A 22,456-nucleotide genomic window follows, 5' to 3' on the forward strand; every position below is an offset into this window, starting at 1 on the left:
CTCAACACCCTTAACCGAACTTACAAAGAAGAATCAGCGGTTTGTCTGGTCAGATAAGTGCGAAGCTAGTTTCCAGGAGTTGAAATAGAGGTTGATTACAGCTCCATTTCTAGCTTTGCCCTCGGATAGCGAGAAATTCGTAGTTTATTGCGATGCATCCAAACAGGGTCTGGGGTGTGTGTTGATGCAAGCCGATCAGGTTATCGCTTATGCCTCCCGTCAGTTAAAGGATTATGAATAGTGATACCCGACTCATGATCTAGAGTTGGCCGCGGTGGTTTTTGCATTAAAGATCTGGCGGCATTACCTTTATGGAGAAAGGTGTGAAATCTATACCGACCATAAAAGTCTCAAATATTTCTTTACTCAGAAAGATTTGAATATGAGACAGAGGCGTTGGTTGGAATTAGTGAAAGATTACGACTGTGAGATTCTCTATCACCCTGGGAAGGCTAATGTAGTGGCCGATGCCCTGAGCAGGAAGGGTCCCGGGCAGGTAGCTAGCATGGTTCAGATCTCACCTCAGTTAGCAGAAGACATGGTTAGATCCAGCATTGAGTTTGTGGTAGGTCAACTTCACAACTTGACGCTGCAATCTGATCTGCTGGAAAGAATTAAAGCCGCTCAGATGACTGATCCAGAGTTAGTGAAAATCAGAGACGAGGTTTCGGCTGGTCATGCCAAGGATTTTTCAGTGTCAGACAACGGGATGCTTCTGTATAAAGCTAGGGTTTTTGTTCCGAGTGGTGAGGAACTCAGGAATGAGATCTTTGAGGAGGCTCATTCTACCCCTTATTCTCTGCATCCCGGCACCACCAAGATGTACCAAGATCTTAAACCGTACTTCTGGTGGAGCGGTATGAAGAAGAATTTGGTAGAATTCGTATCGAGATGCCTCACTTGTCAGCAAATAAAGGCTGAACATCAGAGACCAGCAGGGTTGTTGCAGCCTTTAACCCTACCGGAATGGAAGTGGGAAGATATCACGATAGATTTTGTGGTTGGGTTACCTAGAACACGGGTTTGTTCGATTCCATCTGGGTTGTGGTGGATCGATTCACGAAATCTGCTCATTTTCTGCCTGTTAGAACAACCTTTACAGTGGATCAGTTGGCAAAATTGTACGTTAGAGAGATTGTAAGACTTCACGAGGTACCAAAGTCTATAGTTTCGGATAGAGATCCGAAGTTCACCTCCAAGTTTTGGCAGAGTTTGCAACGAGCAATGGGTACAAAACTGAAATTCAGTACAGCATTCCATCCTCAGACAGATGGGCAGTCCGAAAGGACAATTCAGATATTGGAGGACATGTTACGAGCCTGTGTTATGGATTTTGAAGGCTCTTGGAACAAATATCTACCGTTGATAGAATTTTCTTACAACAACAGTTATCAGAGTACGATAGGGATGGCTCCCTATGAACTGTTATACGGTAGGAAGTGTAGATCTCCCATCCACTGGGATGAGACAGGGGAGAGGAAATACCTAGGTCCGGAGTCAGTGCAACGGACCAACGAGGCAATTGAGAAAATAAAAGCTAAAATGCTTGCCTCACAGAGTAGACAGAAAAGTTACGCGGATCCGAAGCGCAGAGATGTTGAGTTCCGAGTAGGGGACCATGTGTTTTTACGAGTATCTCCAATGAAGGGGATCAAACGCTTCGGGAAAAGAGGCAAGTTGTGCCCTAGATTTACAGGACCTTTTGAGATTCTTGAGAAGATAGGTCAAGTGGCATACCGGTTAGCATTGCCTCCAGCTTTATCAGTAGTTCACAACGTATTCCATGTCTCTATGTTGAGAAAATACGTTTCAGATCCCTCTCATATACTCAGTTATGAGAGCCTTGAACTGCAGCCAGATATGTCTTACGAAGAACAGCCAGTGCAGATCCTGGATAGAAAGGATAAAGTCCTTCGGAATAAGACTATTCCCTGCTTTGCACCAGCAATAAAGATCACCACACTACAGCAAAATTATCAGTAATTGTAGGAAATTGAAAGTTATATATATGTAATTATATAACTATGTATATAATAATTTTTTTTCTTTTTCTTCTTTTCCTTTTTTTTTCCTTTTTTTTTAAGGGGTGGCACACCCCAAACTTAATTTTAATCACACTCTTCTCTTTTTTTTTACAAGGTGTGGCACCCAAACTTATTATATAATATATATATAACTAAATATAATCTTGTTCTTCTGCTCTTGGGTTTCCCAAATGTGATACAATAAGGCCAAGACAACCCGAAGTCCTTCTTCAAGCTTCTTTCAAAGTGATGCAGGTCTTTGCTTGGTTGACCTCACCACCCCCAAACTTCACTCTTGGCTTTTCACAAAGATTTTTCTTCTTGAAAGTGCATCACGTAGTTCCACCACCCCATCGTGATATACTCACACCACCAAGAAAGATCCATCACACCTTGAATCTAGTCGTCCATGAGTAGCCTTCATTAAAGATTTGGCGAAAATCACTTGTTGCCCAACTTCAAACATTTGAGACCAAATTTGTAAAGACCGCTTAGTTTAATTTGGAAATTAGCAGTTAATTATGTTTAATTATGGAAAATTATTTATAAATATTTAAATAATTATTTATGCTGTTATTTTTGAATTCTAAATGCATTTTTATGTCATATAGTGAAATTTCATAATTTTGCATTTTCGGTGTCCGGCAACATGGAACTCGGTGTATGGCTCAGTAGAATCACAAAGTAGTATTTCAGTGTAGTGGGACGGTTTATTTAGACATTGGGAATGTCGGGATTGGCCGGAAATTTAGAATTTCCCAAAATACCCTTTAGTGCCCTTTATGTTATTTTAAGTGTGGAGGGGCATAATGGTCATTTTGCCCCATTTATGTTTTGTCCTTTAGTGGACTTAGAAATGGAAAATAATTAGTTTATTATGTTATTTGTTGGCTGAAGTTGTAAAGACCGCTTAGTTTAATTTAGAAATTAGCAGTTAATCATGATTAATTATGAAAATTATTTATAGCTATTTAAATAATTTATTATACTGTTAATTATTGAATTCAGTGATGCATTTTATGTCATGTAGTAGTTTGCATAATTTTGCATTTCCGGTGCCCGGTATTTTGGAACTCGGTGTTTGGCTCAGTAGAAATCACAACTTAGTATGTTAGTAGTTTGGGACGGTTTAGTTAGACACTGGGAATGTCGGGAATGGCCGGGAATTTAGAATTTCCCAAAAAAATACCCCTTTAGTGTTAATTATGTGGTTTTGGTGAGGAGGGGCAAAATGGTCTTTTTGCCCCAATGACTTTTTGTCCTTTAGTGGACTTAGTAAATGAAAAATAAATGTTTGTTTATGATTTATTTGGCTGAAATGGTATTGATATATGTGTAATAGTTTTTTTATTTCATTTATCAAAAAATTACAAAGTTAAAGAAAAGTAAAAAATTTTCAAAAAGCTCTCATTTTCTCTCTATTTTCGGCCAAGACTTGGAGCTGCTAGGGCTGGGTGTTAGTGCTCAATTCTTGTGATTTTCAACTCCTCTTTGTGTAATCCAAGTCAAGGTTTGATCACTTGTATCTTCTCTTTGTTTTCTTGAAATTTTTTATGAAAATAATATGAGTTATGCATGATGTTGCTGCTATAATTGTTGTTGTTGTTTCCTTGATTAAAATGTTGAGTTAAGTAGGTTTAATTAGATTGAATTGCATGCTTGAATTCCTTGTTCTAGTTGGATAGATTTTTATGTAAAAAGCTTGGGTTTTCAAAGAAAAATGGAGGTTTTGGTGGCTGTTGTGTTTGCGAGTTAGATTCTAGTTTCTTAAGTTGTTATTAGCTTGATATTGAGTTTGAAGCATAGATTGAATGCATGTTAGGTGATTTTACTCAAGTTTGAGTTTAGAACTCAAAGCTTGAGCTTTAATGGTGTTTTTCATTTCTGTGCAATCTGGGTGGTTTTGTTGCTTTAGAAATGTTCTAGGGGTTGTATAGAACAGGTCTGGAAGGTTTCATGTGATTTGGGGTTGATTTGAGCAAGTTATGAATTTTTGAGTTTGCTGCTTGCGAGGAACCGGAATTCCGGTTGTGCATCCGGAATTCCGGATGGGGGTTCTGAATTTTCCAGAACCGGAATTCCGGTTGGGCAACCGCTCTACCGGTTGGGGAAAATTCTGAAACCCTAGATTTCCTCGATTTTATGTTTTTAGGGGTATTGCCATGCTTTTTATCGATAGGGAAACTTTTAGTTCCTAGTTTAAGTCCCCGGGAAGTGATTTAGCGTGTCACTTATAGTGTTGTGATTTTTATGGTTTAGGAGCCTGTAATCCGCCGCGATTAAAGTTCCGGTCGGAGTTGGCCAACAAACCTGAATTCGGAATCTAGGTAAGATTAGTATAACAGTATGCATATGTAGATTACATGTTTAGCGTGCATGTAGGAAGCCTGTTAGATTACATTAGTTATGTATGTTGGCTTCGAACCATCCAACCCTGTCACGTCGGTACAGGCTGGAGTATGACCGACGGCGGAGTATGACCGGCTCGACCGATCAGCCGACACTTGGTTGGTGGTTCCGTACTATTGACGTATCCCGTCGGTACAGCCTGGAGTATGACCAAGCGGCGGAGTATGACCGGTTCGACCGATCAGGTGGATATAGTAACACGTCGGTACAGGCTGGAGTATGACCAGCAGCCGGAGTATGACCGGTTCGACCGATCAGGCTATTACGTGTCAATAGTACCGTCCCTATGAACGTTCAGAACTCAGTACCGTGTTGGACACGGCAGTAGTGACTCAGTACCGTGTTGGACACGGCAGTAGTGGGACTCAGTATCGTGTTGGACATGGCAGTTAGGGTTATGATCAGGGGTATGGGCATCTGATCATGACCGGGTTTTATGTATGAATATTATTATGCTTTTCTTACTGAGCCTGTCGACTCACAGTTCTACGTTTATGTGTAGGTAAGGCAAGGCTAAAGCTGATGGACCGTGAACGAGCTTGTGAAGATTGTACATGTCGAGGCAGTTAGGCCTGGAGCGTACGATCCTCGGGACAGCGAGGCTGATTTTGTAACTAGTCGCTAGGCGACATTTATTTTGTATAAACAGTTAAATTTTGTAAATGATTTTGTAATCGGGATCCCGAGTCTTTTTGTAATTATATTTTACAAGTTTAATTAAAAAGCAAAAATTTTAATTAATCACGTTTTCCATAAACCTCGTTGATTAGCAACGAGCTGCACAGCATGTTTAAAAATCACGTAATACGCCTATGTTAGTTAGGGTGTTACAGAAGTAAATGTTATTACATGCAATTTCTCTCATTTTATAAAAATTAGAAAGTTAGAAAAATTAGAAATTTCAAAGGAAAAGCATTTTCTCTCAACTCTCTCTCTCTATTTTCGGCCTCCTTGAGCAGCAAGGATCTTTGAAATTTTTCTTGTGAATTCATCTCCTTTTTGGTGTGCTAATCAAGCTAGGTTAGCTCCTAATCTCTCTCTCTTTAAGTTTGTTGAAAATTATGAATAAATGAGTGTCGCATGTTTGGTTTTTGAGGTTGTTGCTGCTGTGTATTTGATGTTGTTTCTGAAGTTTAAAGCATGATTATTTGAGTAGATTATAGCTAGTTGGATGCATGATAGTAGCTTTGTTTCAAGCTTGAAAGTTTTTACTCAAAATATAGTTTTCAAAGAAAAATGAAGAATCTGTTGCTGTTGCTTTTGTTGATGCTTGATGTTGGTTTCTGCAGTTTCTATAGGCTTGATTATGTAATTTTATTCAAGGTTTAATGCATGTTAGTTAGATTTAACCAAGTTTGAGTTTTGAACTCAAAGCTTGGAGCTTTAACGGTGATTTTTGTTTGTGGGCATGAAGCTTTGTTTTATCACTTGGAAAATGTTTATTAGGGTCTATTTAGCAGGTCTGGAAAGTTTGGTTGAGTTTGGAAACTTTTTGGTTGGAGAATTGAATTTTGTGGGTTTTCTGGGTAAAATCGGCTAACCGGTTTTACACTGCTTGTAAAACCGGTTACCCGAATTTTTCAGTAGGGTGAGAAACCGGTTTTTCTCAACTTGTCGTTTCGTGCTAGTTTCGGGTTTTCAGACAGTTTGTTCTCTGCTAGTTTGGGGTATTTTTGTATTAAGTTGCAGTAGGTTAAGTTTGGTTTTAAAACCTTTGTCCCGGTTGTGATTTAGTGCGTCACTTATCAGTGTTGTGATTTTTACGGTTTAGGAGCCTGTAATCCGCCGAGCTGATAATTCCACTCAGGTTGACCGGCACACCTGAATTCGGAATTGAGGTAAGATTAGTATAACAGTATGCATATATATTACATGTTTAGCATGCATGTTAGGAAGCCTGTTAGATTACGTTAGATATGTATGTTGGCTTCGTACCATCCGACCATATCACATTGGTTAAGCTAGAGTATGACTAGCAGCTGGAGTATGACCAGTGAACCGAGTATAGGCTGATACTAGGGTTGGTGGTACAGTGCTATGTGACCGTATCACATGGGTTAGGCTAGAGTATGACTAGCAGCTGGAGTATGACCAGTGAACCGAGTATAGGCTGATACTGTAACACATCGGTACAGGCTAGAGTATGACTAGCAGCTGGAGTATGACCAGTGTACCGAGTATAGGCTGTTACTTGTCAATAGTACCGTCTTATGAACGTTCGGGACTCAGTATCGTGTGGGACACGGCAGTTAGGGTTATGGTCAGGGGTATGGGCGTCTGGTCATAACCTGGGATTTATGTATGTTTATGATTTATGCTTTTCTTACTGAGTCTGTCGACTCACAGTGCTATGTTTATGTGTAGGTAAGGGCAAGGCTAAGGCTGAAGGACCGTGAGATCGAGCCGGTGAAGATTGTACATGTCGGGGCGGTTAGGCCTGGAGCATACGATCCTCGGGACAACAGTGCTTGTTTTGTAATTAGTCGCTAGGCGACAAGTATTTTGTATAGTCAGTGAACTTTTGTAAAATGTTTTGTAATCGGAATCCCAAGTATTTTTGTATAAATATTTTATGAGTTTAATTAAAAAGGAAAAATTTTAATTAACCACGATTTCCATAAACCTCGTTGATTAGCAACGAGCTGCACAGTACGTTTAAAAATCACGTAATACGCCTATGCTAGTTAGGGTGTTACAAAATTTTTCTACTGAGCTTCTTTTGCTTTCTCTTCTTTTTCGGTGGTTTTTTAGGGTCAAATGATGTTTTGTCTTTGCTTTCTTGCGGCTCGTGATCCTTAGCAGTTTCTTTAAGGGGAATCTTCTTTCTCACCATCTTACTATTTTTGAATTTGGACTCCTCAACCATGTTGGGATCCATATCTCCAATTGCTAAGGATTCTCCTATTGCATCCCGAGCACGTATGGGATGGAAAATCTTGAATGTGGCTTGCTCATCTTCCGCTCTCATGGTAAGCTCTCCCTTTTCAACATCTATCAAAGTTCTTCCTGTGGACGGCCTCCCTAAAATGATTGGAACTTCCCTATCTTCCTCATAGTCAAGAATAATGAAATCGGCCGGAAAAATGAACTTATCAACTTGTACCAACATATCTTCAATTTTCCCCTCTGGATGAGCCATGGAACGATCTGCTAATTGTAAAGTGACGGTGGTTGGCCTTGCTTCTCCAATTCCCAACTTCTTAAAAATAGACATAGGCATGAGATTAATACTACCTCCCAAATCAGAAAGAGCTCTTCCAACATATCGACCCCCTATAGAAATTGGAATTGTAAAGCTGCCCGGATCTTTCAATTTGGATGGAATTTTACTTTTCAACATAGCACTACAGCCCTCTGTCAAAGCGACAGTTTCAAACTCGCCAAGTCTCCTTTTCTTTGTCAAAATATCCTTCCAAAACTTCACATAGGTGGGCATTTGCTCTAAAGCTTCCACTAGTGGTATATTTATGTGGAGCTGCTTTAGAACATCAAGAAATCTCCGGAATTGACCATCGTCCTGTTGCTTCTTGAACCGTTGAGGAAATGGTGGAGGTGGCTTTTGTAAAGACTTTTCTGCAGCAGAATGCTGACCGGATGCTGTAACTACTGGGGGAATTTCAGCAGCTGAAATTGCTGGCTTTTTCTTCATTTCCCCCTCTTTTTGGATTGAAGAAGGCTCCTTACTGCCTGTTGCAGCCACATTTGACTCAATTATTTTTCCACTTCTCAAGGTTACCGCTTTGCAATGTTCTTCGCCATCTCTTCTTGGGTTTTCGGTGTCACTAGGCAAAGTGCCTTGTGGTCTATTCTTCAAGATTCCGAAGAGATGTTGCCTGACTTTGAATTACAGCGTCATTCTTGGCCATATAATCTCTCATTAAGCTCTCCAAAGAACTAGTTTGAGGGCCTTGAGTTGGTGTGGTTGTTGAGGTCTTAGTTGTTGAGAAAAACCCGGTGGAAATGATTGTTTTCCTTGTGCTTGTGCTCCACTTGAACTTGCCCCTTGACCTCCCCATGAAAAGTTTGGATGATGCTTCCATGCCGGATTGTAGGCGTTTGAGTATGGATTGTTGTTGCGGTTGAAGTTTTGATTACCCACATAGCAAACCGAAGTTGGATTTGAAGGGCAATTTTCAAAAGTATGCCATCACCACAATACACACAAGAAATTTTTGCCCTTTGAATGGCAGCAGCTGGTTGTACACTTCCTCCCATGTTCATGTTCTTCAAAATGTTGGTCATTGAAGCTATTTGAGCGGTTAGAGCGGTCAAAGCATCTACTTCAAGAACACCCGCTACTTTTCGGCTTATAGGATCTCTATTAGTTGACCATTGATAGTTGTTGCTAGCTATCCTTTCCAAAATCTCAAAAGCTTCATTATAAGACTTGGAAAGAATGGCTCCAGTAGCGGAAGCATCCAACACCATCCTAGATGCCGCATTGAGACCATTGTAAAATGTCTCAAGTTGGATACAATGAGGAATACCATGGTGTGGGCACTTCCTCAATAACTCCTTGAATCTTACCCATGCGTCACTAGTAGTCTCATCTTCCAATTGTTGAAAGGACATAATCTCACTTTGAAACTTTGCATTTCTTGTTGGAGGAAAGTACTTTCTCAAGAATTTTTCAACCAAGTCATTCCAATTAGTCACCGAATCGGGAGGAAGAGTATTAAGCCACGCTCTAGCCCGATCCCTCAAGGAAAACAGGAACAACTTCAACCTTAAAGCCTCTTCACTTACTCCTTGTAGCTTGAAAGAGTCACTCACCTCCAAAAATGAGCGAATATGGAGGTGAGGATCTTCCGTTGGCGACCCACCAAATTGACCAACCGTTTGGAGCATTTGAAACATGACGGGCTTGAGCTCAAAGTGAGGTGCTTGGATTTCGGGTCTCACAATACCCGGATTAAGCTCATTGAACATAGGGGCTGCATACTCTCTTATTGCTCGGGCTCTATCATCGGCCAAAGCAATAGGATTGGCATCATTATGAGCACCCCCAACTTCAAACCCATCGGCCATATTGCAGCATTTTTTAGCCTTTTGTTCCTTTCTTCTTTGTCTGAAAGTGCGTTCAATTTCGGGGTCAATAGGAGCAAGTTCAAGGTCTTCTTCTTGCTCGTTCATACACTAGATTACACCTGAAAAAGAAAAATTCAGCGCACCAAATAGGATTAAAACTTTAAACCAAAAAATAAATTACAAAATAGTTGATAATACACAATTTTTAGTTTCAATCCCCGACAACGGCACCAAAAACTTGTTGTGAAAATTATATACGCAAGTATACGCAGTCAAACAAGTAATAAAGTGATAAGTAAGATCGTCTCCACAGGGATTGCAAACAAAGTTTGATGTAAAACCAACTAATTACAACTTAAAGTAAGAGGAATTAACATGCAAATGGTTGAGTAACGATTCAAAATTAAAAATGACATGAATTAAACTTGCTAGAATTAAAACTACTGCTGCTAGAAAAATTGGGTGCAAGATAAAAATTGTAATATGGTAAAAATGGCTTGAATAGCTAATTCCTTCTAGTCAGGTTTTTTCCCAGGTGTTACAGCATCGGTTCAGCATTACTCCAGCATTCTGCACAGAGATAACAAAAATTCCTCTAAGCTTGTGAGAATTTTCCAACACTCACAAATTTAAGTCTACCACTTAGCTCAATATATTCCTATGTCAAACCAGCAAGCAGAACACTATTCAAAACATCAATTCTTAAGTTATGCAAGGTAAATGAAATATTCCTATTCCACTTACAAAGAAAAACCTAAATCTAGGTTTTCACTTGCTCCATTCAAGTTGAACTACTAGATCTAATCCTTCCGGTACAAGAACTAGCTTAACAAAATGTTATTCATGGCCAAGGAACAACAATCTAATAAAAATGAAACTCACTTGAATGAACAAAGGCAAAAATGCTAAAGTAAGTTTAAAATTTAATCATACCCAACATAGAAGTTCATAGCCATTCAAACCTCAAAAATCTAGCTCATAGTCAAGTAAGAAACTATAACCCAAACTGAAAAATACTCATCCGTGGTTGCTGCCCGTATGTTTTTACAATCTCACAGAGATTTTACTACTAAGTACAAACAACAATAAAGAAAGTAAAAAACGAAAACTATTAAAGAAGGGTAAAAGAAAAATCAAACACTAAAGCTTGGTCCCCTCTCCTTTCTTCTCTGTTGTACTTCTGCTGTAGTCAAAGCTACTCTCAAAAAAATGGCAGCTGCACGTTATGGAGGTTGATGGTGGTGTACTTCACCTCTTTCTTCTTTTTAGTTGTTGGGTTTTTAGGGTACAAACTTCATACCCCAAAATAGAAGCCCAAACTTTTCCACTTTGGCCCACTAGGTTTAGTCTCTTTCCTTCCACAGCAACCAGCTGGAGTATTTTGAGTGACTGGGCCGAATTTGCTGAGGTGGATAAGTGAAACTCGTGTTTCCATGTCACTGCCAGAATGTTGAATTCGCTTCAGCATTGCTTCAGCAATCTGCCTCAATTTCAGCTTATGTTCCACTTCTTCCTTGCTTCCTTTTTCAACAACAAACAAGCACAATTAATTGGAAAATCACACCTAACAATATCAATATTTACAAGACTTAAAAGTTAGCTTACTAAATAGAAAATGACACTAAAAGTAACTAAAATTAAGCAAACAAACACATTTTCACTACTCTTCTCACAATACTTTTAGTTTAAAAGCATAAAAATAACTCTATACCATAGAGTTATCAATATTAGTAACAAACTCAGGACCACTTATCAATATAAAAGAATAATAATGTCCCCACAGTTATGTAATCACCGAATAGATAGATTTAATAAGTCAATGAAATACCAAAATAATACCTAGCATCCATCATTCCTCATTTTTAACTTGTACATAGCTAATTTAAGTCATCCAGACCATCCATTTTAGCTTAAGTACAAAATCAGTTTCATTAGAAAATTAAAGAGTAGAATAAGACTAAACTAATAATGACTTCCTTTCCCAACGGTACCATCCTCATCCACATCAAACTGAGTTCCTGGAATGAGAGAAAAATAGGGGGTGGGCTTATAAAGCCCAGTAGGAAAACAACTAATATCAAAGGACCCTCGGTTTAATAAAATTCCTGCATGGTTAGCTTTGTAAAAATAAAATATCTCATCACCAGTATCAAAATATATAAAAAAAATAGAGAGATCACAAAGAGTCACAAAATCAAGCATCAAATGCATAACACCGTCTACTAAACCCCTAGCTCTCAATACCAATCATAGAAAACGACATCTAAAGCTGGGTAGTCACCTCTGATATCCACCATAATACCGGGGCTCAGATTTAATTCACTCCCTGTACAGATTCTAGGTCTTTCACCTACAGGTGAGTGCACACCTGATCTACCTATGATGACACAGAGACTAGGTCGTGAAACAACAATATGCACTGAACATGATCAACATGGCTCTCATCGGTATAACCAAAGCAGACAATTAATAAGCATAACAAAAGAACATATTCCTTTTTTATTTTTTAGAAAATTTGGCAGCATAACAGCTGTATTTTGAATAAATTCAAAAATCATAACTTGCATAAATATTTGTACACAAAAGTATATTTGGCACTCAGTGCCCCAGAACAATCCAGAAAAATATGTAGATTAAGCTTTCAATTTTTCAAACAATTTGCAAATCATAAAAATTTAGAATATGTCTAATGTTATACAACACATATAACAATCAAGTCCAATAATCAAGGTGAGTCCCTACCTCTCCCAAGTTGTTAAACTTTGTCCAAAAGACAATCTTAAGCTCTCAAGTCCCGAGCTCAAATTGTTTAGTCCAATCTTACATATTACTCTCACCTATACCATCAAATGGTTAAATAATTATCATCATCGCATTCTACATTCAAAACCGAGTCCAACGACATATAATATGACTATATTTAAAATTTGGGGTTCCGAAGCCTCACCTAAGCGATGCACATTAACAATCAGTGGCGGTAAAAATCGGTGACCAAAAAATCTGTTCAAAGTTTGAACCCCCAAACTTTGACTTGCGATCCCGAGCTAACGGCGGTGAAAGAAGCAGCGCCGCTTGGGGGGTGAGGTCGTCGGCACCAGGGGTTCGAGTGGTCTGGCGCGTGGGGCTGGTCGGACGCCGGAGGTGGGTCACCGGAGTCCGCCGGTGATGGAGCTTTGTGGCTTCCTTTTTGTGTTTTGAAGAGAGAGAAAAAGAGAGAGATATCGATATATATATAGAGAGAGAGAGAGAGAGAGTGATGATAGGAGGTCTGCTATTTTTTTATATATATATATATACATATATATTATTATTATTTTATATATATATGTTTGACTCGAAAAATTGAGTCTTTACACTTTACTCCCCATTCTCTTGATAAATTTCTCTCTTATAGTAAACTTTCTCCTTCTCGTAAAACCTTTATCCTTGCAGTAACAAACCTTATTTGAACCCATCACATACAATCAAGATGTGTCAAATCAAAGTGTGGGATCAAGCAATGCAATATGAACTTTTTGCTTACTAAAAAACAAGACGTGGACAGTGGTGCCCTTGCCTCCGAACAAACGTGTCATTGGATGTTGTTGGGTCTACAAAATTAAATATAACAGTGATGGTTCAATCGAGAGATTCAAGGTGTGCTTAGTTGCACAAGGCTACACTCAAGAGGAAGGAATTGACTTTTACAACACTTTCTCACCTGTGGCTAAAATGGTTACTTTCAAGCTTCTTCTGGCCATTTCCACCATTAAACAATGGCACATTCTCCAACTAGATGTCAACAACACTTTTTTTAATGGAGACCTCAACAAGGAGGTTTACATGGCTCTTCCTGAGTCATCCTAAATGACTCACTGTACTCTCAACCACTTCTTCCAATACACAACTTGTTTGCAAGCTCCCTAAATGAATATATAAAACTGAATTTTATTTGAAAACTAGTACACTCATCTCAAATTATTTAAAGAATAATGTACTTGAAATTGGAGTTCAAGATAAATTATTTTTGTAATAATAGTTTTTGTTCTCTCTCTGTTATTTTTTTATTTCAAAAACAAAAGTAGTTGTATATTGTTTTAAATAAGAATACATCATAAAATTAATTAATTTCCACTTAATAATATATAATAGTAGCAAATAAATTATTTTAAAATATATGTCGGGGAGAGTAGATAGGAAAATGTAATAGAAGCATATAAAAGAATCAAAACAAAAATACGATCTTTCAAAAGAAATACGATAAAAAAAGAAGATAATTAATAAATTCATATTAAATAAGTGAAGAAAAATGTAATAGAAGCATATAAAAGAATCAAAACAATAATACGATCTTTCAAAAGAAATACGATGAAAAAAGAAGATAATTAATTAATTCATATTAAATAAGTGAAGATATCTAATGTTTGTTTGGTAATATAATAATTGGCAAATCCACACCTTTTGTTTGATTTTAGATATCGTTAATAAATTTTAATTTTATTAATATATTAATTATTAAGCCGTGTTTTCATTTTATATATATAAAAAAATTATATATTAATAAATTTCATTGACTAAGCATGGCCGATGCTCTAACGTGGACAGAAAGAAAAATCTTTTCATTCCATTTGTATAAATAAATAAATAAATATAATAAAAAGTAAATACCATTTTAGATTTTATGTTTTGCAAAAGTTAATAATTGCACCTTCTGTTTTGTTAAATGACAAAATAGACCATATAATTTCCAAAATGGTAAAAATAAGATCTTAAACTCAATTTTAAAAAAAAAAATAATTTTTAATATAACTAACTTTAAGACAATTTCTAATATGACAGATACAAGAAATGTAACTAGTTTTATCATAACATCTCTACATAAGATTATTATTAAGTTTTATTTTAATAAAAAAAAAATCAGTTCAGGATCTTATTCGTACAATTTTAAAAAATGTAAGGTCTATTTTATCATTTAACCAAACAAAGAATTTAATTAATAATTTTTATAAAATATATGCTCTAAACATAATATTTATCCTAAAATGAAATACAAAGGATTTTACAACCGACCTAAACTATTTCGTTCTATATAAGCTAATATTTTCTCAATCTCTCTCTAACTTTCTCTTTCTAAAACCAAAACGAAAAATAAACATGGCTAAGGAAACAACATCATCATCATGCAATTCCAAAACCAAGAAGAGGAAAATCTCGTCCTCCTCTTCTTCTTCTTCTTCCTCGTCGTTGCTCTCTTCTACGTCGGTTTTCTCCGAGTCAGAAATCAACGCGGCCGAGCTACTCATCCAACTCAGTGGCGACTCGGAAAGCAGCAACCGAAACGACGCCGTAGTATCGGTCGAAGTACTCGAATTCGGAGCAGCTCATCATGATCACGATCAACAGGCGATGAGCGATACGACGACGTTTGATCTTATTAGTACTGCTTCCAAGGATGATGAGGATGAAGATGATGATAATGATGATCCAACCACGATATTTGAGATTGGGCCTCACAGGAAGCACAAAAGGTTCAGGTCTTTATGTGAGATTTATAGCTTAACAAATCCTCTAATTTGAATTGTAAATTATTTATATAATTATTCAGGTATGTGAATATATATATAAATAAATAAAATATATATGTATGAGTAGAGGAAATGTGTATATACTGACCTAAATAATAATGTTATATAATAAATACCAATGTGATGGAGTTTTGGTTTTAATTGGTTTATCTGATCTCAGTTGTTTTTTGAAGCTGGATTTTTCCTTTAGTATTGTTCTGTATAAATGGTTAAGATTTCATGCGATAACACGTGAAATTTTATAAGTAATCGATTTCTAATAAGCTAATTAATTATTGCGCGGGTTTAAAAAGGGGTATTTTAATTAACAACTATTATACATATATACAATAAATTGTAGATAGATAGATAGATAGATACTGAATCTTATTAATTATATAATAGGATTTTTATCTGATATATGTGGATATGATTTTGAAGAAATTCTTAATAATTGTCTTAGAAAAAGAAGAAGAAAGAAAGTAGATTAGTGATGCTTAGATAGGAGGAGTGGAAGTAGTAGTGTAGAGATATTTTGAGTGGAAAATTGTGAAGTTTCTTCAGGTGAAAGTAATTCTTATTGGGTAGGGAAAAGAAAAATTACTCGTTACTTGGCAAGTGTAATTTAAAGTTAATCAATATTCTATGACTCCATTAAAAAAAAAAGTTTCATATATTACTACCATACACATTCAGTTCCATCTTTAAAATGAAATGAATCCAATTCAAAGTGTTTCTATACTCCAACCCCACTCAAATGCAGCTAACTCAACTTATGTCTCTACATCAATGAACATATTCAGCTTGTTTTTTCTTTAATCAAAAATTAAGATCCATGACTTGACCATTGACTGGGATTATCCAATAATTGACTAAAATCTGAACTGGTCAAGACCTCAACACAAGAGGTGTCAAATAGGCAGTGGTGAGACCATAGGCTGCTGCTATGTACTCTGACTTCAAATAAGTCTTCCTTCCATTGCCATAAGCTGTACGCCACTCAAACCTGCACTACACACTTACCTACTACCACATTGTGTTTGTTGTTCTAGTTTTGAGTAAATATGTGCAGAAACTTTACACACAAGTTACTTTAATAAATGGAACTAGTATAATTTGAGTATAATTTATATGTGCACTCTTTAATTTTTCAGCCATTTATGTGATAGTTTTTATAGGGGGTACTAATAATCAAAGCATGATAGCTACTACACATTAATATATCTGTATATGTATATGTATAACAAAAGCAAGACAAAAGTGGCTTAAAACAGGGTGTGTTCACGGCATGTGCAAGTTGAAAATGTGACCAACTTCAAGCACGCTTGCATGAGCCTGACTAGACATTTGGCTTAGTACGTTTGCCATTTAATCAAAATTTTAACTTTTTCCATGTAGTGATGATAATAATAATAATAACCAACAAAAATGATAAATTCAGATAAGAATTGAGTAAATCTCTCAATGATTTCAACATGATCAAAGTAAAAATGCTACATATTTACCAGAACTCCTCAAACTACTTAAGAAAATTGTCAAAAAATTCAATGATTTTCGGTGCATCAAAAAAATTCATCGGCAGTAGCTGAACTCTTGAAAAAAAAAATCTCCTTTAATGCTCTAGGTAGAACACATATTCTGTCAAGTTCTGCAATTTACTGGGGTCTAGTTTCTGCTCTTTCACAAGTGGTTGTTTCTTCACTGTAAGCATTTGAGAAGCAGCATCCAAAATCCAGCCTTGCTGTACCACATCTGCAACACGGGTCAATTTTTCGTAAGCTACATTGCAATGATATGGATGTTGAAGGCAGATAATAAATCATGGCCTAGTTCTATTCCATTAACAAACCTAAAAGTATTCAAGCTTAACATCAAAATATCTGGACAAGCAGTTGCTCATATAGTAAAAAGATTATTTGTCGCCAAGAAAAATATTAATGCAGCATAGAAACCGAAAGAAGGAATGAAATAGGAAAATTATCACAGCTACTTTGTAATACTAAGGATAAATATTTTTTGCAAGTAGCATACATCAAAATGTTTTCTGTTTCTAATGTTAATTACTGCAAAACAAGAAGAAATTCAAATGGCCAACATGTGAACAGATGGATTTAAGTGTCAGTTTAATGGACATAAGTCTTAATATAACTTTTCCTTTTTTTTCCTTTGGTCTTCTAAAGGCTGCTTTTATATTAGCTATTAAGATAGGCACTAAGAAATATGTATTTTTCATATTCTTAAATTTTGTTCGGTTGTGAAATTGGAAAAAACATAGGCCTCTCATCTGACACCGAAGCAAAATAACCATCCTATTAAGTAATGCAGCCACTGGAGTCAATACCAGAGTAAAGTTAACTACACGTACTAAAAGTTGAGAGAGCTGTGAAGGTTATGCAGATCTATAAATATATATATATATATATATATATATATATGTGGCAATTAATTTTGGAGTGTGTTGCACAGCTGCAGCTAGTGCAATAACAAAACTTGAGGCTACCCGAGACGAAATTATGATATTTGTTTCAGAAAGGCCAGAGCCTCTTCAAGAATCTTGGTTCATTCACAATCAAAGGATCAAAAAATCCATACATAATTCTAGGCTATTGGGACTTGAAACAACCTTAATATAGAATCAACGATGACTCTATTGCGTAGCCAAACATAGTAAAGTTTACTTTCTTAGATTTGGTATACTATTCACATATCAAGTTTCTTTATTTGCAATTATTTAAATGTGTTTAGAAAAAATTAAAAAAAAAAAAAAAACAGAGAGATTATTTAACCAAAAGAGCATCTGGATAGAGGCACTGTGGAATCATTCTGGACATTGATTGTTTCTAATTTTTTTCCATATTAGAAAGAAAAGAGTCTTACAATTTGTAGCATTATCCTCATTCATTCCTAGAAAAAGAGCAGTGTCTTGGATGCTTATTGTGGAATAAGCAGACTGCAGCAACTGAAACATTTTCTTTGTGTAAAGCTCTGCAAGAAGTTCAGACAGACGACAGTTAGGAACACAGCATGAAAAATAAAATTACTTATAGTAATTGTTACCCTACAAGTTCTTGCTAACACTACTTCCGGAAATCCTACCAATTATGTAGACAAGGAATACAACATACCAGCAGCAAAGACAGTTTTACAAATATTTTCAAGTACAGACAAGATTCCATGTTTTAACATCATTTAGTATAGCTATTTAGGCTCTCTTAATAGGATTACCATACTACGACAAATATATTCTACTAAAACAATACTCAGCACAGTTTTCTTTGGCACATTCATATAGAGAAAAAGCCTTAATTATTAGATAGCAACATCATTAAGATCCAAATGGCCTTATTCTCCTAGAACAATTTAAATAATGAACTAGGCTCTCTGTCCTCCAGAAAACATAAAAATAATAAAGAAAATCTGAAGTTGAAGATCACATGAAAAGATCAGAATTGAGCATGGCAGTTAGAAATTATGTAAGAGCACACATACAGGTATAATTAGTAATCAATAATGTGATAGAGCACTGATAGATTGTGTAAACATTCTTTATAAAATTATAAACAAGTAAAATCAGGAGAAAATTCAGCATAGATTGACCATCATGTGCCACAAAGCAATTCAAGCTGCACACAACATAAAAGTGTGTTGAGGTGGCTAAAAGTAATAAAGGCCAAATCAAAATCTAATCTTCGTCTAAATAAATAGTGTGATATTTCTTCTCACTGGCAGTAGCTATGTAAACTGTAATATCTCTCTAAGTTCAATATCTTGGATTGCACAACCAGTCTAGAGAATATCATGTTGCAAGAAAATCAATTTTCATTACCACTTTCCCCTCATTAAACTTGTAGTAGTCATGAGAATGTATCAAGAAATTTACAAACAGAACAGGATTTTATGAACATGCCTCTCCCTTTCTCGCCACCCAGCTAATTGAACTCTCTATATTAAATAGCTCAGGAAATACAGAAAAAGCACACAAGTAGAATGACTGAAATTTCCAGCTCCAGGAGATCCTTGAGAATGACATGGAAGACAAGCTAAGGGAGATATGTTTTTGTATTATCACAGAAGCAAAGGGACTTAAGCAACCATACCAAGCTGTAACTAAGTTATAATCAAACAAGATGACATTTGAAAATACCTTGCACTCATTATAATCAAAACAAGCAGTAACTAAATTAAAAAAAAAATTGTGGTTGAATATTGAACTGTTGGAACTGGTTGTCCGGACTCAGACTTGTAGGGGTGCTGGACAACTAAATGAAAATTATGGCATGCTTACTTTTTAAAAAATTATATTAGATGAGATGCAGATCCCATAGTCTGTAAGAGCTACATAACTAGAATCTAAGTATTTAACCATACTGTAAGTAAGTTACACTAGCAAATTCTACTTCGTCAGACAACAACCTATTCTGAAAATTCTTCACGCTTATTATGAAAAACCACCAATTATAATAGATGTGACACAGAATCCAGAGTCTAAATTACAAAAGCTTATATCTAGGATTTAAACATTAACCCATAATATTATTTGGTTATTCAAGGAAAATCTACTTCGCCAGACAATACGATGGTATTGGGAAAATTCTTCCGTATATTTTCTTCAAGGCTTCCCACCTACCCTAGGACCAGAACACTGTAAAATTGCTATGTAGATGACCATGCAAGAGCCTGTTTCTCTCTTCCTTCCTGTGATTCCTTTTTCTCTGTCATCTCTCTAGTTCTCCCTAGTACCCACTTTATTCACACATCACACTTACTGTATTATCTGTGGATTATTTATTTTGTTTGATGAATCCTATAACAGGGCGCTACAGTGGCTGCATTACAACCAGAACACTTAATTTATCCAAAAAAAACACTAAACAGTTCACTGCAATGAGCTTTAGCCTAAAAGATGTTGAGTTCTCAAATGCAATAAAATCAAGCAATACACACTTAGATCTTTGCCACTAGCATAGAAAGGAAGGGCATACTTCTGTTACTTACTATGCAAGCATACATATCTATTCGACAGCAATTAATGATCAAAATACTTTCAATATTGATTTTCTTTAGTAAGAAACAACAAGCTCCATACTAATAAAAAATGATAGGATATCATCTTAAGTTGCAATCAAAGGTACCAGTCATTAACTAGCTCTCATAAAGCAATCCATTAAAACCTCCTTAGTTTTTAGACATCATATATTTCACTCTATTCCAAATGTAAAAAAAACACCCTCTTCCACATCTTGGAATATCCTATTGTTTAAACCATAAGGCTTAACAACATTCTCTAATGAATAATGACTTCCTCATACTCTGAGTGTCCGTTACAAAGTCATCAATATATGAAAATTAAGAAAAGACTGCCAATGTTCACTAATAAGTGAGTCCATAAACATTATCTTTGGTAAGGTAGCCTCCTAGGTTCCAGAGAAACCACATCAAAAAATACATATGAAGCAAAAAGAGGCACTCATCCAATTTGTATAAATGTTCATTATACACGGTCGTAGTTTTCTTATCTCTTTCGATTTCCAACTCCGTCATCTTGTCTATTTCAAAATTTTACTTCCAACCAAAATGCATCCACAGAAAAAACTTTTGAATACATACAGAAAAAGTTAAGAGTTGCTCTGACTTGCAACAAGCCCTATCAGAGTCTGCAAGACCAACCTAGCTCACCAATGTGGTTCTTTTTTTATCAAAGTGAACAAATAATACATATGATTTGTAATGACAGAAAGAAGAAAAAAAGAGCCAAACATGCCTTCAATAGTTTAATAAGTAAAGTAAATAAATAAACATGGCTCCAATAGAAATTTCCTGAGTCCAAAACACTACAACTTAAACAAATTACAACAAAGAAAAAGTCTGAAAGAATGTCAAAAGTCAAGTATTCGCACCAAGTAACAATTTCTTCAAACAACGAATATGCAAATAGATAATTGGTCTGTCCAAATAGATATAGTTCTTGATTTACTGAATTAGTATCTAAAACAATAGATAAGATGAGATTTTGTAGAGACTTGCCTGAAAAAGCAGCGACAAGGCCTTGAACTTGCTGGCTCCAATCGAATCCACGAATAGCCTCATGCACACCTCCATAGTCCCTTACCCATAACTTCTGGCCAATTTTCCAAGCAGCAAGCAGTTCTGGCTGGTTGTCTTTGATTGCAGCAGGTATTGATTTCCATAGAAACCGTGCACTATTACTGCAACCATTCCCAATTCCAAAGATGAAATCCCAAATAAAACATCTTAAACAGCTTTTTCATTAATTCTATAAACCCAATGCTGCAAATTAGTATCAAGCCTTAATAAACTCTCACTCAAAACCCATTTACTTTACTAGCTTGTAGCATATGACACAACAAAGTTTAATTTCTTGTGAGGAACAACATTACTCAAAAACCAGATAAATTATCAAAAAAAAAAAAAATCCCTCAAACTCAATCACGGAAATTTCGAAATCAGAACAATATAATTAAAAACCGCATACAATAGACAATATGATTAAGCTACTAAGAATTTGTTTTTATTTGGTGTTACTCAAAAATTCAAATAATTAAAGGGGCAAATAAAAGATCAAACAAGTCATTTTAAGTAAATAATTGTATAAACATACGTATCATCGGAATAAATGTGACCCAGAAGATGAATCGCGTAGGGCCACTCGTCCTGATAGGGGACGCCCTCCGCCGCAACCTGTACGAAGGCAGATATAGGAAAATGAGAGAAAGAGGTGTAAGAAAAAGGAGGGAAAGAAAAAGAGAAAGGGTTTAAAAGTTACCTGAAGCATGAGGTTGTCGCAGATATCGGCGATCTTGGCGTAGGATTTGGATTCCAACGCCTCTGATAGAGTGGAGAAGTCCATGGCCGCTTGCTTTAGCTTCCCCACGGATACTACTGACACCCACAGCTCGCTTATTGTTTATTCTCTCAAATAGAAGGACACCTAAGTTGCAATGGCAAATATCATGTTATTTTTTTTATTTTCTTACTAATCCATATAAGAAAGAGTGTTTACATTTGGTTTATGGTGTTTTATCTGAATATAAATTTGGTATTTTATATTTTTAATAATATTTTGGTATTTTATATTTTAAAATTATACATATTTAGTACTTTAAATTTAAATTTTTTGATAAAATTTTATCACTATAATGTCTAAAATTTTATGAATTCTGAATTCAAGTTTAATTATATGATTACATATAACTTAGAACTATTTAGTTAAATTAATTAAATTTTACTTTAAGATACTAAATATGTACAATTTAGAAATATAATGTACTAATTAAATATTATTGAAAACATAGAGTACCAATTATGTTTGGAAAACTTGATTAATTATGCATTTATTAGACCAAAATTTTTTTTGTAAACCTAAACTATTCAACATTAGTATAATATGTCATTTTTTCCTAAAATCCCATTCTACCCCTCTCATTTGAACAA

At 35.8% G+C, this 22,456-nt stretch overlaps 1 protein-coding gene and 1 non-coding gene across 3 annotated transcripts; one reads left to right on the plus strand and one right to left on the minus strand.

Moving 5' to 3' along the window:
- Positions 1-8,916: 8,916 nt before the first annotated feature.
- LOC115696077 (small nucleolar RNA R71) lies at positions 8,917-9,022 on the plus strand. Its single transcript, XR_004007675.1, has one exon. It is a non-coding gene; the product is annotated as a small nucleolar RNA R71 (small nucleolar RNA).
- A 7,398-nt stretch (positions 9,023-16,420) lies between these two features.
- LOC115695963 (COP9 signalosome complex subunit 8) lies at positions 16,421-21,990 on the minus strand. Of its 2 annotated transcripts, XM_030623072.2 has the most exons (5): positions 21,789-21,984; positions 21,624-21,703; positions 21,029-21,210; positions 17,882-17,989; positions 16,421-16,756 (listed from the first exon to the last, which is right to left on the minus strand). In XM_030623072.2, the coding sequence occupies exons 1-5, from the start codon at positions 21,870-21,872 to the stop codon at positions 16,617-16,619; spliced, it is 594 nt and encodes a 197-aa protein (XP_030478932.1). In that variant the 5' UTR covers positions 21,873-21,984; the 3' UTR covers positions 16,421-16,616. The 2 variants fall into 2 exon arrangements, with proteins under 2 accessions (XP_030478932.1, XP_060973337.1); XM_061117354.1 differs by lacking the exons at positions 16,421-16,756; positions 17,882-17,989 and having other exon boundaries at positions 20,685-21,210; positions 21,789-21,990.
- Between the last annotated feature and the right edge of the window lie 466 nt (positions 21,991-22,456).

Source organism: Cannabis sativa, chromosome 6 (assembly GCF_029168945.1).
Source record: "Cannabis sativa cultivar Pink pepper isolate KNU-18-1 chromosome 6, ASM2916894v1, whole genome shotgun sequence".
In the NCBI taxonomy this organism is placed as follows: domain Eukaryota; kingdom Viridiplantae; phylum Streptophyta; class Magnoliopsida; order Rosales; family Cannabaceae; genus Cannabis; species Cannabis sativa.